The sequence below is a fragment of the Lissotriton helveticus genome, chromosome 11 (assembly GCF_964261635.1).
Source record: "Lissotriton helveticus chromosome 11, aLisHel1.1, whole genome shotgun sequence".
Lineage (NCBI taxonomy): Eukaryota > Metazoa > Chordata > Amphibia > Caudata > Salamandridae > Lissotriton > Lissotriton helveticus.
In genome coordinates, this window is record NC_136072.1 from 1,074,460,249 (window position 1) to 1,074,475,573 (window position 15,325).

The 15,325-nt window shown below is 46.3% G+C and overlaps 1 protein-coding gene across 13 annotated transcripts in view; it reads right to left on the minus strand.

Annotated features, from left to right (window-relative positions):
- NCOR2 (nuclear receptor corepressor 2) overlaps positions 1-15,325 on the minus strand; it is a 1,388,857-nt gene that overhangs the window by 781,775 nt on the left and 591,757 nt on the right. For all 13 annotated transcript variants that reach the window (XM_078667637.1, XM_078667632.1, XM_078667640.1 and 10 more), the window contains exon 8: positions 9,481-9,533. In XM_078667637.1, coding sequence (XP_078523763.1) covers positions 9,481-9,533 — 53 coding nt within the window. The remainder of the gene's footprint in view (positions 1-9,480; positions 9,534-15,325) is intronic.

The window sequence follows — 15,325 nt, forward strand, 5'->3', positions numbered from 1 at the left end:
CTGTAAGTAATTTCTGATTCCCCGGGCATCTCCCCTTATTGATTCATCATACAGTTTCTCATAGAAAGTTCTAAAGACCTCCCTTATTTCCTCTGAATCTGTATGAATCCTGCCTACATTATCCCTGATCTCCCTCACAGTACCCGATGCTTCTTGTTGCCTTGTCCGTATAGCCAGCGTTCTACCTACTGTCTCACTAAATTCGTGACATCTCTCTCTTTTTGTTGTATATATTTTCGCAGCTTTTCTGGCAATATCTCCCTCTGCATCCCCTTTGGCTTTCAGAAGTTCTATCATAACAGTATCTAATGGGATTCCATTCATAACACACTCCTCCAGTTTCTCCTCAGCCTTAAGTACTGCCCCCGCTAATTCTATATTCCGCATCTGCTCCTGCTTTCGCTTAAAAGAGTTAAAACTCAACGTCTCCCCCCGGACTCCCGCCTTAAAGGCATCCCAAACTACCCCTGTAGCAGAACTATCTCTATTGATCTAAAAAAATTCCCTAATCCATTTTTTCATATGCTCCACATATTTATCTTCTTGTAGTAACCCTCTTTCAAAAGTCCACACTCTTTGCTGTCTAATGTTTGTTGACTTAGCTAGTGTAAGCACTAGGGGATTATGATCACTAAGGATCCTCGGGAGTCTTTCTATCCTTGAGTCCGAAAGGACTATACTTGAGACGAAGAAGTAGTCCAATCTTACACAGGTTTGATGTGGAGCAGAATAGTATGTAAAACCCTTCCTCTCGGCCCACTTTTTCCCCCAGACATCTGATAAAGCATTATTTGCTACTAAACCCTGCAGGGCCTGGCATACCCGCCTCTTCCTACCTTGGTATTTACCATATGAGCCCAACCCCAAGCCATCAGCGCCATTGATATTAAAGTCCCCTGCCATGATAATTCTAGGAGCCCAGGTAGCTAATTCCACGTCCAAAAACTGAAAGATCTCAGGGTCGTCCTCGGTTGATCCATATACTGATACCAACGTAGTCCATTCCCCATCTATCATGCACTCAATCATTGCCCATCTCCCCCATTGATCCTGTGCTTTTTTTCTCATTAACACATTTTTATTCCTAGATAATATAGCTACTCCCCATTTTTTGACACCTTGCCGCGAGTTTACTAATACCTGAAAACCCAACTGTTTCAAAAAATATTCTTGCGAGGCCATGACGTGTTTCCTGCAAAAAAATAAAATCAACATTCATTTGTCTTAATGCAACTGCAACCTTTAACCTTTTCTGGGCATCATTTAGACCACACACATTCCATGTTACATATCTAGTCCCCATACATAGTTTCTTAGTTTGCTAGCATATATAATCATACATTTATTCGACTTATTTATTTTTCCATTATTTCTTAAATTTTTTAATCTGTGCCAACCATCAAATGTAACCTTCCTTCCTTCAAGGCCCAAACCCCTTGTCTTATCTCCCCTCTCTCCCCTCACTCCCACCTCTTCTTCTGTGAGAAATTCTGCCTTTTGCTGCTGTACCGTGCCCTGTACCCCTGATTCTGCCTTTTGCCGCTGCACCGTGCCCTGTACCCCCCCTCCCCTCCCCGAACCCCCCCTTTACTGGCAAATAGGTCAATGCTGACCTATATCTGACAGCCGAGCCCCCCAGGAAGCCTCTCCCCCCCACTCTCCCACTATTCATTTCATAACCCTGCATAGTGCGTCTTATGCGTGCTGCTCCCTTCCTTACTCCTCCTTCCTTCCTTTTTACTATGTCAAATGAGCTGTTTGTCTTATTGCTGCAGCCCTGTCGCTTTGCGCCTTTCCTTCTCTTTGTGCCTTCCCTTCTCTTAGGTAAGTCAGGTACTCCTGTGCCACTATTTCAGAGTAAAACACCCTGAACTGACCATTAAAGCCAACTTTGAGGCGGCAGGGAAACATCAAAAATACCTCACATCCTACATTTTGAAAGGGTGTTATTAACTGCCTCATGCGCCACCTTCTCTCCACAGTGGTGTGGCAGAAGTCTGGACGAGCGAAAAAGATTATATCTTTGTATGATCGTTTGGCCACTGGCTTTGCCTTGCTGATTACCTCCTCCCTTAACAGAAAGTTTCCCACATACACCAATATGGCCCTAGATTTGGAGCCTACATTATGTTTTCTTCGTATCAGTGGAAAACGATGCGCCCGCTGTACCTCCTTGTCCCAATCCCACTTGTCCATCTCTGGGAAAGCCCCTTTCAGCAGCTCAACAACAAAGGCACGTACATCAGCCCCCTCCTTCCCTTCCTCAATTCCAAGCAGTCTTATATTATTGCGCCTTTGTCTATTCTCGAAATCTTCTAACTTCCACAGAACATCCGATGAGGTCTTTTCTTGCTCGTGTCTATACTCCTGTAATTTTACAACTTCATCCTCCACTTTGCCTGTCCTCTCCTCCACTTCCACCAGTCTGCCAGACACTTCCGCATACATTTTATTGACTTTGCGTAGGGAGCCTTGAATTTTCTTATTTGCGTGTCTAGCTCTCTGACTCTCAAGCCGAGCCTCCCCCTGGATTTGCTTCAGGGTTGAAAACAGAAGTTCAAAGCTAGCTGCGTAACCTCCCTCATGAGCCTGTGTCTGAACCTGAGCCTGATTTGGTTGTAGGGAGCCACCAGCTGCGCCCTCCTGATATAGCTGCGAAGTGGCTGCATGGTCCCAGTCCAGTTTTTAGCCACCCCCGTCTGCGTTGTGCTCCCAAGCTTCTTGGCTCTTCTGCGGGTCCTTCCTCTGGCTCTACTTGACTTACCCCCTGGATTTTGCTTTAGTACAGTATTATGCTCTGACTCTGATTCAAGTTCTGAAGTGTCAACCTCTGAAACCTCCAAGCAGCTCTCCGTAGACGATGGTAGATCATCTAATTTAGTGGATAAGTCATCACTTAGATCTGATTCTTCATCCTCCTCCTCCTCTTCATTATCCTCATTATCTTCCTTATCATCATCATTCCCGGTAAAGAAGCAATCATCACTAGGAGAACCAGTAGCTGCTGGAGGCAAATAGTTTTTCCTATTATCACCCCCATTATCCCCCCCTCCAGACACTACTTGAGCATTATATGGGACTCCTTCACATGTATTCTCCTTATTACCATCTTTAGCTTTACTCGTTTTGCTCGTTTTGTCTACTGGGTTGTCTACTAGGTTATTATTTGAAAAGGATCTCCCTGATGTTTCCTTATTGCCCGGTGATTGCTGCAATTGCTGTGTCACCTCGACTATCAAGGTACCTTCACTCAATAAACTAGCCCCCTCTTGCGCCTTGCCCGTCTGGGCTTGCTGCATGCTCTGCGCCGATATTAACGATGGGGTCAAAGGTATAGCCTTTAAAGCAGCTGCACTTGCTGAAGCATTTCTCTGTGCGTCTGTTTCCTCCCCCGCACTTTCAAACAGAGGACTTATCTGATTTGAGCCAGTTAACTGCTCCCGAACTGCTGCTTCTGGCTGCTCATTACTGTTATGAGCCACCTCTAGGTCTGAGGTGGCTAACCCACTTTCGCTCTCCAGAGCTGTTGCTTTGCCTGTGGTCTCCCTCCGTGAATCGCTGCCGTCATTCTCCGGCGCGCGTAACTTTTCTCCTTGAGTCATCACAGCTGCTGCCCCGGGTTGCGCCTCGCTCCTCAAACCATTGACGTCACCCTCCAACTCCGGTTCAACCTCTAGGAACACAGCCTCGCTTACATCTGTCAATAGGTTCAACCGTTCTGTAACCTCGGCTGACCCGGCCATCCCAGTAGCATCAGCGGGCGCATTCCCCATTCTAAGCGCCGGGAATGACTCAAACAGCGTCGGCTGTCGCAGGCTGACCTCCCTCAACGAATCGGAGTCAACATCCACGCTCTTACAAGATCCTTTACCAGGTAGCTCTTTTTTTCTTTTCACTGCCTCTCTGTCCTGCTTTCTTCGTACCGTCGCAGACAATTTCTCTTCCTCCCGCAGCCTGGCAGCCTCTCTTCGTGCTTGAGCTCTATGGCGAGCCTTCGCTCTGAGATTTGCAGCCGGAATCTCGGAATCACTCGCTTGTACATCCTCGTCCTCTCTTCCAGCTAAGTCCTTGATCGCCTTCAGTACTTTCGGGGCCATGACCCGCCTTGCAGTGTCCCAGCCTGTCTGAAAGCGCTGGAGTGTCTCCACTATCGTTACTCCGACTTTCCGCCAGAAAGAACTCGCCCCTTTCTCAGAGCAAGCATACACTTGTGCTGAAGACCACTCCACTTGGGCAAACCAATTAGTATAGTCCTCGATCATCACACTGCGCGGTTCAACTGATATTGCTTCAGGATATGGGATGCAGCAATCGCATATTCTTATCGCTTAATCCAAGGTCTCCAGCACATCACTACGGGAGAGTGGTTTGAGAGCTGCTACCTCCTACGGTCTGTCGGCGGCCATCTTGCCCCTGCCTGTGCTTGTCAAAGGATTATGCATAATGCAAGATTTAAATTGACACAATTCTATGTATTAAACAGAGCCCATTTACCACCTCACAGACTTAGGAAATGTACTATGGTGTCGTTTCCACTTGTCTATGCTACCAGGTGGTAGATGCAGATTTCCTGCACATGATGTGGTCCTGTTCTAATTTTAAATTACATTGGGAGGAGATCATCACTACACTCACTCACATGACGGGCCAACGTGTGCGTCACTCACTTGAGGCGTGCGTCTTAGGTCTTTCCCCGCATCCCAAACACGACCAACCTCTAGGTTTGTCGCATCTTCACTATGAACTGGGAAAATACTAACCCACCCTCGACCATGCACTGGCAAGGCATAGCCGTAAAATGGCTGAACACTGAAAGTGGGTATTTACACAGAGAAGCGCGCCGTATTAAGACAAGTATTTTTAGCACACAGATGGGACGCGATGATGAATGCACTGAAATCTCATAAAAATGACCATCTTCCCCCATAAATTTCCACAAGCATATTAATTTACTCGTTTTTTTTTTATAAACCAAAGCTGTTTAGGTCTTTAGTGATATAGTGCATATTTGAGTTAGAAGAGTTCAGGCGCTGTATGTACTGTTCTCCTAAAGTAGTTTAATTGCATAGAGATCTGTGCAGCAAAACTAATTAGGCTACACAATTCTCTATAAATAGGTGGTGCATTTGTGAAAAACACTGGACAATGAGATTCATCAGGCAGGAATGAGAGGAGGGGGCTTCGGGAACGTTTGTTTGAGGTTATTTATAAAAGAAAGTGGCATATGCAGAGATATGATGGACGACAAAACCAAATATGGAACATTTTATAAAACGAAAGACCAGTATGAACATAATGCACAAATGTTCTACCTAATTGCCATGCATTGTAAATGTTTGTGAAATGCCAATAAAAGCAGATTTTAAAAAAAGGTTATGTCTCGTCTCTTCTGTACGCAGTGGTGATACCAGACCTTCTAAAGCCCTATGAAACACCACTGCAAAACTTTATTTTGTACCGTCGACCCCTACCCCAAAAGTCTGAGCCACGAATCCAGGGGAGCCTCTAAGGAGGTACTCAAGTTAGTGGTGATTTTACATCAGGAGAATGTCCATCATATGTATAATAATAATGAGGGCGCAAACTATCTGCCTCCTCATCGACGTTGTGTTGAAAATTTTTAGAAGACCTGAATGGCCTCCGAATCCAACCGAAAATTTCCTCTGTCCTGCGGAAGTACTGCTACCTAGACAGTGCGCCAGAGGGGATCCGTCGTCCACTTGAGCATCAAATCTGGTGAACATCTATCTCGGCATTGGACAAGCTCTTGTCGAGATTGGTTTTGGATCTGCGAGTGGCACAGGAGATGGATCTGAAACCAACATTACTGGAGCCAGAAGATGAGCTGACACCTGTGAGAGCCCAGATCTCTGTACTGGGGTGAAGGTATAGCATTATTCTGCATTCTGTGCATCAATTGTTCTTTTTGCATTTGTCACCCCGAGTGGGACGGGTATGCCCACATGTGGGTCCTGTGCTCTCCAAACCACTCGAGTCAAGCGAACCTGGCTGATGAGGGGTGAAACCCCGAAACCAGTCCTAGGATGCTTGTTTCCAGTCCAGGTAGGACCTGGCCTGGCAGTTCAGGCTGGACTGTTCCCATTGGGCGCAGGGTCAAGACTGATTCGCATATGGCTGGGTCCAAACTGGAATGGCATGAGGAGCAAAAAAAACGATGAATTTAGGTCCAGATCCCTGTACTGCGATGAATGTATGACATTGTTCTGCATTCTGTCCATCAATTGTTCTTTTTGCCAGTGAGACAGGCGCGGAGACATAACCTAGCGCCAGCAACAGAGCAGGATGAGTTTATCCATGGCAGTCAGCTACGGGAAGAGAAGCCCGGTGGGTCTGTGGGGCCAAAAAGTGCGTCAGAGGGACGTGAAACCATTTTGAAGAACTGCAACATGGTCATCTTGAAGGCCCAATTTTGTTGCTTAGTTAAAAACTGAGAATTTGGGACATATCAGCTCCAGATTTGGCATAGGGTCCAAGTTGGGGGCCAAAGTGGGGTGCCACAAGCACAGACTGCATAACTGTTACCTGAATCAGGAGCATCTGCACTTCTAAGAGTTCAGAATGTGCTTCTTGTTATTGTTGTTCTTCAACTTTCAACTTAGTCTTTGGCCTACCTGACGAGGACGACCTTGACCGAGATCAGCCCTGTTTCTTATGTTCTGTGACTCCTGTCTTGTTCCCTAATGGCCTTAGGTTGGATGAGGAACATTCATCACTGGACTTGAGTCATGATTGGTCCTGAGGCACTACATAAACTGACATCTGCTCCCAACACATGCTATGCTTTAAATCCTGCCCTCTTAAGAGGTGGCATCCTTGAACACTGACAAAACATGGTTTTAAGTGCATCAGAGTATCTCCTAGTGAGGAAAAATAGAAGTTTTCTTCAGCTCGCGGGTGAGGGACACCTGTTTGCAGGTTTGTGGCATCATCTTGAGAGATGGAACAGAGGCAGAAGGCGCCACCTGGTGGTGGCCAGGAGCTACTGCACAAGATTTACAGATCCAGTATGGCATGTGGGGAGGTATTCAAGATGAGGAATCCGCGGTTAGATGTGGCCACTGGAAATCATGCACATCAAAAAGTCCTTTAAAACCCTTTAAAAACCAAACCACAAACATTCTTTTAACCATGCACTCCAAAGGGTGTCAAGGAACCCAATGCAAATCTGAGTGCTGGTCAACCTCGCCAGTGGAATGAAGTGTTATGCAAATAATTCAACTGGACCTCCTTAGAAAATACCTTATGTTAGCAATGAGTATGGGCAGCCCTACATAATACAATACAAAACACCAAAACAAATAGGATAACCATCTCACCTCGGCTTCTTTTTTTCCCCCAATAGTCCACAGTACTCAGAAATGTTGTGAACCCCCACACCAGCTGTCCTCACACCCCACAGACCACAACTGACCTCTTTCCTAATGCATATTGTGGGGTCCAGCACAGAGAAGAAACAGCCACCCTTTAATTGGTCTACTGAAATTAAGTATTGTGAGAAGGGGCCCAGAGGCCCTGAAGACAGAGCGAGAATGAGCCTAGGAGAATTAATTCTTTAAAGAACCGAGCGAAAAGAGCCCCCACATGCAAGACCCAAAGAGAAGCTGAGGTGCAGCAATCTGACCTCTGTTCTTGCAAGACAGTTCAGCAGTCCTGGGTGAACGATATTCCTAAATTCAAACTAGGATCACACTACATTATTGCTGCTCTTGTGGGACATCTTGACCACATAAACATGTACGATTTTTTTTTTATGTCCATGGATTAATGTAATCCATTACAAGTGATATTCCTTTTTTGGGGATGCATCTAGTATTGCCTCTGATGGTGCTCTCTGCAACAGAAAAATTGGTCTTGTACCTGTTGCTGTGCTCGACGTACAGAATGAGTAGGTTTGCCACTGATGTTGAGCTCTACAAAAAGAAACCATGGTTCTGTCCCTAATACTGCCTCTACATCCAGAGAGGTTTTATCCCGGACATTCTCTATGTAGAGAAAGTGTGTTTTGGCCCCTGCACTGCGCTTAAAAGAGTGGTTTTGCGCCTGATGTTGCGCTCTATGTATAGAAAGAGTAGTTCAGTGTGTTACAATGCTCTCCGCAAGGAAAGTGTTTCTTCCCCTGATGTAGCTCTCTTCATAGACAATAGGTTAATATTCACATTTTAAGTCCTTTAAATGCAAGTTATATATTATAAGATTGTTATTGGCGCAGGTCAAGACGAGATGCGTCTTGTGAGTGGTTTACATTTTTTTTTTTACCACAGGAATAACACAGTGATAGCATTCAATTTGATGGGACATACTATGTCCTTTGTGGGATACATGAGACATGCCATCCTCAGACATGCTGCGGGTTTTGCCTTGGAAAAGTGAGTATGGCATTTTGATGGGTTTTAACGTGCATTTCTTCAGCATAAACCTAAAAACGACAGACATGAGATGATGTGCATTCCTCCTCTGTGCACCCAAAAAAAGTGGTGAGGAGAATTTGGAGACCTTAAAAAATTTCAAATAGAAGATTTATCCATGGAAGGATCAGAGTTAGTTCAACACTAGAGGGCAACCAGATCCAGGGTGCAGACCTTTAGCCATCACTGCTGTGCAAAGAAAATATACGCAACATCATAAGGTAAAGCAACGTAAGTCTGCTCTCAAACCCAGGCGCCCTTTGAGATCTACACAGAAGTAGTCTCTTGGGGGGTGGGGGGAACTAGGAGTTGTAACTCGTCATCAATATTAGTTCGATAAGGCAAAGCCTTCTTAGTTTGCCTTCTTAGTTCATCTCCGTCAAATCACTTGAATGTGGCGGGTTGTCACCTTTCCACTTCTATTCACCCTTCTGACAAACAAAAGGCCTGCATAGAATTTAATAGGGTCACCTGCTTTTCAAACAGATCTCTTTTCAAAAAAGTGTTCCTGCTCAAGACACCTTAATGGGATCCCCTTCGTGCGTATGAATCAGGAGGTTGGCAGGTATAGCTGAGCAACAGGACACCTGGGTTTTCTGGTCCGTGATTGGGTTGTGTTGGCTGTCATCTGTGTGCCAATCAGGCTACGGGGCCAAAATTCACCGGGGCCTGACTTTTAGCAGTTACAGTAGGATATCGGGAAGTGGAGTGTGTGTGTTTCAAACTAAAGTGCTTGGTCGAGGGACTAAAGTGAGGAGGCGAGAAAAGGGTGCAGAACAGCAGCAGCATAGTGACAAGTTTGCATTAGAGCACAAGTTTACCCACACTTCTGTTTGATATCCCCAAATACGCAATTTTGTTTCTAGTTTACATATGCTTGCTTGAGTTTCGGTCGAATATGACGCAAGCTTGTTGGTTCCAAATAATCCATTAAAGAAATGTTTGTTCCCCTTGGCAAGAACATGCAGCAATCACTAGGCCAATCGGGGCACTGGATGTACCCAACTAATGCCTCTCCTGACATTCAAGGTAATGTTTTTTGCTTTATACTTACATTTTGATGTTTTCATGATACTGTTTGGTGTCCGAGGGTTGGTTGTATAAGGGCTGAAATAAATAAGAAAAGTGCGTAAATGTACGGCTGACATTTAAGGAAAACTGCGAAGCCGACTAACAAGCATGCATTAGCGTGGGCTGCGCCTCCCGGAAGCACGCGGCGCTGTCATGCTACGGCGCGCGCTAAGTGCAGGGGACCTGCGCACGTGCCCCAGCAGCGGGCCGGGTTCCCGCCAAAGGTCACGCGCAGCGCGGGTGAGTCATCAGCCATGGTCAGCGCGCAGGACGCCGCGCGCGCGGGTCAATTTAGCCACTTTAATGCAGCAATTTGGGAGGCCGCTCGTAAACACTGTGATTCAGGCACGGGGAAGGGGTGCTTATTCACTTACGGTAAGTGCAGGGCACGAAGCCCTCGCGGCGTCGGGGGGGGGGGGGGGGGGAGCGGAGAAAGTAAGAGGCAATACAGGCGGGGTGCGCAAGATCACACAAGACGAACTGCGTCTTTGCCTGCCAAGAATGGACCCGGCGCGAGTAATAGTTCGCGTGAAACGACATGTTATGCACCTCTGCTTCTCCGCTCTACGGCAGTGCAAGGGCTCACAATCCGCTCTGGTCAAGCACCCCCTCTGTACAGTACTGCAACAGTGCAAGCAACAAACCCAGTCCTGGGCACACGCACTTCTGTCAACTCACCAGAGTATTGTGCACTCGGATCACTACTGCAGCACACTAGTGCCAACACACAACACTAGGAATGCAATAAGGTCCCCATTTACTTTTCGTCACTACTCTAGTGCTGAGTCCCACGCATAACTCTGACAATGAACCCACCCATATACCTTTAGCACAGCATTGGGATGTATAAACAATCCAAACTCATCGAAAACACGACAGAAGAATTCAACCGCCTCGAACTATACTGACACACACAGACACGACATTAAGCCCAAGATCACACATGCAGATGACCCCAAGATTGACAAGGTGGCTTCAGAGGAAGTATCCAAGGCACAAACTTCTTCCTTCTGAGCTCCTAACTTGAAATACCTGGAAACTCACACGGGACAACACGTCACCCACATTATAACCCAGAACCACTGCCAAAGTTCATGCACCCAGATCAGATGGAACATTGCATAACTCTACCCACCCTGGAACACTCCTTGGGGACTTCCTGCAACACATGCACCGACCAGCACCTCGAAATGCTACCAAACTGTGACCGTGCAGATGTTAATGCACTGTAAGCCTGGCCAACGCAAAGGGCTACATCTGCAGACGGTAACTCCACTCAATGAGGAGGATAAATAATTAGTGAACTTTAGGCTGCAGAATAAAACTCTTACCAGCGACAATGCACCTCAATCTGAACTTACTGGCTACATCTACACTATACTCGTTACTTGCTCACAACTGCTAATGCATGTCAGTTCCAATCAACAGCCCATAGCGCCACCCACTACTGCAGCAAAAGCATCCTCGTGCAGCTCTACTAACAAACCACAAATCTAGTCCATTGCCCTAGTGCAGTGAAGTACGGCACGCGGGCCGCTTGCGGACCTCTTGACCTATAAATACGGCCCCCTTGGTGAACAGCAGCACCAGCTGCTGTTTAGTTGCTGAGCACAAATACTCAGAACAAAATGTTAAATACATGAGCAAGCATTTATTAACCTGCAAATATATGCATGCCTCTTTATTTAACATGTTTTTGGACCGCCTTAAACAATCCCTGACCCACCCAGACCCTCTACCACCTCCCTGCTGGGATCTGTGTCGCCCTCGGTCACACCACAAACCGTAGTTTGTGGCCCCTGGGCAAATGTTTGTGAGTACCCATGCCCTTGTGCAATACAAGAATCAATGCAAACTTCGGGGTCCTACCCAAAGCATCTCCTGACCTTTGTGTTCCGATGAAGATTTCTGTATTTATTATGTGGATCGAAACGCTGGATAATCTCCCTATTTAGACTACCTATTCTGATCACATTTTTGTACAATGGGCCAGAATATATCAAGCTGACCAAATAGGCACAATCATTATGCACACAGATTTCATCATTAGTTGCATGTTGATCAGGCCCAGACTGGCCCTTGCGGGCACCAGGCAATCCCCTGGTGCGCTGCACTGGTGGGGGCTGGTTTTGGGCCCCTGGGGGCCGATTTTGTTACAAGGCCGGTTTTGCAGGAAAGCTGCAAAATCGGCCCTGTAACAAAATCGTCCGAAAACCGGCCCTGGCAGAGAGCGCGGTCGCCCCCCACACCGGCAGTGGGGGGGGGGGGGGGGGGGGGGGGGGGTCGGGGGGTAGCCTTGAGCACTTTGCCAGGGCCGGTTTTGAGGGGTACTTTGTATTTCCATTGATCACTGCAGCACTGTTCTGCATAAAGACAAATATATGTAAAACAATCGGGATTTGTAGAGCGTGGCTAATCACCCATGGGGGTATCCAGGCACTAGGATCCTGATGTGATCAATGAAAGACCCAGGTCTCGAGTCCCTTTCTGAATTCTGTGAGAAAGGAAGCTGTTCAGAGGTGGAGGGGAAGGCTGTTCCAGGGCTTGGCAGCGAGGTAGGAGAAGGAGCGTCCTCTGCTGTTGCTTCAACGGATGCTGGGAGTGAGTGTGAGAGAGGCGGAGCGCACGTGTCTGGAGGGTTGGGGGTAGTTCAGATGGTGGTTGATGCATGCTGGTCTTTAGTTGTGGAGGGCCTTGTAGTCGTGTATCAGCATCTTGAATTGGCATCTTTTCTGGATGGGGTTCCTGAGGTGGGGGTTGTTGTGGGTCCGTTTGGGGAGGTTGAGGATGACCCTGCCAATTAAGTTCTGTATCGCCTGGAGTCGCTTCAGGAGTTGGGTGGCGATTCCTGCATAGAATGTGTTGCCATAGTCGAGTCGGCTGGTGACTAGGGCTTGGGTGACGGTCTTCCTAGTGTCGATGGGGAGCCATCTGAAGATCTTTCGGAGCATGCAAGGGTGTGGTAGCAAGTGGAGGCGACTGCGTTGATCTGGAGTTTCAATGGTGAGTTTGCTGTATAGGAGATTAGCCATGGTTGCGGGCGTGGGTCAGAGTTCCTCAGGGAGGTGTCACTTCCAAAGATCAGCACTTCATTCAGTCTTGTCCATGTTGAGCTTCTGGCAGGTGGTCTTCATCCATTCGGCGATGCTCGTCATGCAGTTGTGGAAGTTTGTCCTGGTGGTGGAGGGGTCTTTTGAGAGAGAGAGAGGGAGGAGGATCTGAGAGTCGTCTGCGTAGGAAATGATGCTGAGGCCGTTGGTTCTCACGATGTTGGCCAGGGGCGTCATGTAGGTGAGAGCTGAACCTTGCGGGATGCCGCAGATGATGCTCTTGGGTTCCGACGGGAAGGGTGCTGGGCGGAATCTCTGGGTTCATCCTGTGAGGAAGGATGCGATCCATTTGGCACCATCTCCTTCAATCCCAATTTTGCCTTAAGAACCATTTTCTACCAGTTGAGGCTTAATAATGGAGTGACATTAACTTTTTCATTCTCTCTGGAGAGGGGTATATTTTTTATTTCAGTTATCCTCACTAATAAATGGATCTCACAAAAGAAGGATTAATAACCCATTTTAAGGTCACTACAGCAAACATAAGTTGCCCTTTATTATCAGTAAAACAACTGCAACAAACAGGAAGGTGTAAAGGTTTTAAAATATGACGGGCTGTGCAAAGGTCACTATTAGAGTAAGGTTAAAGGCTGGAGTTAGTACTGGGGATAGTTTATATGCAAGGTTAAGGATTACTGTAGGTCGGAGTTAAGACTATTAGAGGCAGGGTTGGATGAAATACAATTAAAAAAAAAAGAATTAAGAGCAGAATTTTCATTACTGTTGTGTTTAGTTCTAATTATAATGTTTGAGTTCGACAATTCTTCACAGTGGACATTTTATATAGTAGTATTTCATAAAAAATATTCTTTTTAACACATGTCTCCGGATGGCTATGCACTCCATGTGCACTATTCTGTAAGACGCACACTAGAGGTAGGTGAGCCAATGAAAGCTCGAGCCAGATGCCTGGTTCTGCTCGAAGTTCTATATCATTCTCCCGCTCAAAACGAGCCGAGCCCTCGTGTGGCTTATGCCAACGTCCCACACTCTAAACTTATGCACCAATAATTAAACACAAGGCAGTTGCATATGTTAAAAAAACATGTTAAAGGCAGAGATACCTGTTTAGAGGATAAACCGCACGAGGTGGAACAAAAAAACTGGCTTCAATCCCAGCTTCCTCCTTTGACAAATTGTGTGATCCTTGACAAATATTTTATTTCACAGAGCCACCTTTTTTTTGGTCTCTTGTGAGAACGCCCTCAAAAGCGTGAGCTGGTTCAGGATGTGCAGTCTACAAAAAACCTCCTGTGTTTCATTTATTACTCTACAGCGTTGCATCATGAAAATAAGAACCAAGGCTACACACAGGGAGCAAATGAGAAGTGATTTGACTCTTAGGGCACCAGTATCATTGTCATCAGGATCGGGGACATGAATATATCCAGGTGCATGTTTAAAAACTATCCCTTTTAATAAATGGCTCTCAAATCAGTGATATAACCTGATGCACTAAGGTGAAATGCTTCTGTGTGTTAATGAAATGTAGTTGTTTGAATTTTGAAGTGGTTTTATTATATTTTTATACAATGTTTGTTGCATTATTTAGGTGCAAAAATGTTCAGGGCTCAGCTGCTGCACTGACTGTTAAAGCCAAGACAGACCCTTGGCTCAGTTCTCCGTTAATTTCGTGGCTCGCCCACCCCTAACACACAGTAACAAATGACAGCCTTCGAGCAAGCATCGAACTGGGAAACATCCTTTACAACGCAACTTTTACCACGCAGTGCCTTTACGACGCAACTTTTACAACGCAAACCATTACAACGCATTGCGCTGGGGGGCGCTCTAGGATAGGGAATACGTTTAATTTACTATCCAACACCTTCCCTAGTGTCCACGGGGACTGGAGTTGGAATAGTAAATTAAACTATTCACTATCCAGCACCCCAAAGCGCTATGCGTTGTAAAGGTTTGCGTTGTGAAAACCGCGTTGTAAAGGCATGCGATGTAAAAGCATGCGTTGTAATGTCATACATCCATCGAACTAAGGGCTTCTAGGTACTGATGTGAAAATAAGGTGTGAATTTATTGGCAGCTAGAGGTGCCAGCTTGAAGTCACTGGCAGCAGCATGCCTGCATGCTCCGTGGCACTGCGTGTGAGTGCGCCTCAAGCCTGCTCACCTGGGCGAGAAGTCAATCACATTTCACAAAGGTAACAAAGATTTACCTGGAAATACTTAATACTTTGTATCTTTTTATCACTGAGAAAAAAAGAAGCTGTTCACGGTACAATAGAGTAAACAGCATCGAGTCATACTGTATGTAAGCTCTTAATCACACCTCTGATGCGGTAGTTTAGGTGTTAACGCCCACACACTTTTGTTGAACGCCACCTTTATTCTGCTTCTCATGTTCGCTCCTGGTTTAATGCGGAGAGAAAGTGAACCACAAGAAAGACTTCTCAACAACTCCACTGGATCTTTCCTCCTTCCCAACATGTCCGATATGGCATCAAAGAGGCTCCGGTGCACCCAATGTCCTTAAAAGGGGCCATCTGGTGAATGATGTCACAATAGGTTTTCAAAAACAATCCAACCAGACGCCATGAAACAGAGAAACATCCCAGAACCCATGTTAATGATTAAGTAAGATTGTGTGGCAGGTCAAGCTTTTACTTTTCACTGGAATGAGCCTTTACCTTGGACGGTCCATGATGCAATGAAACATGACACTACCATCCATCTGACTGTTGTGTTTCGATTTAGATACCGT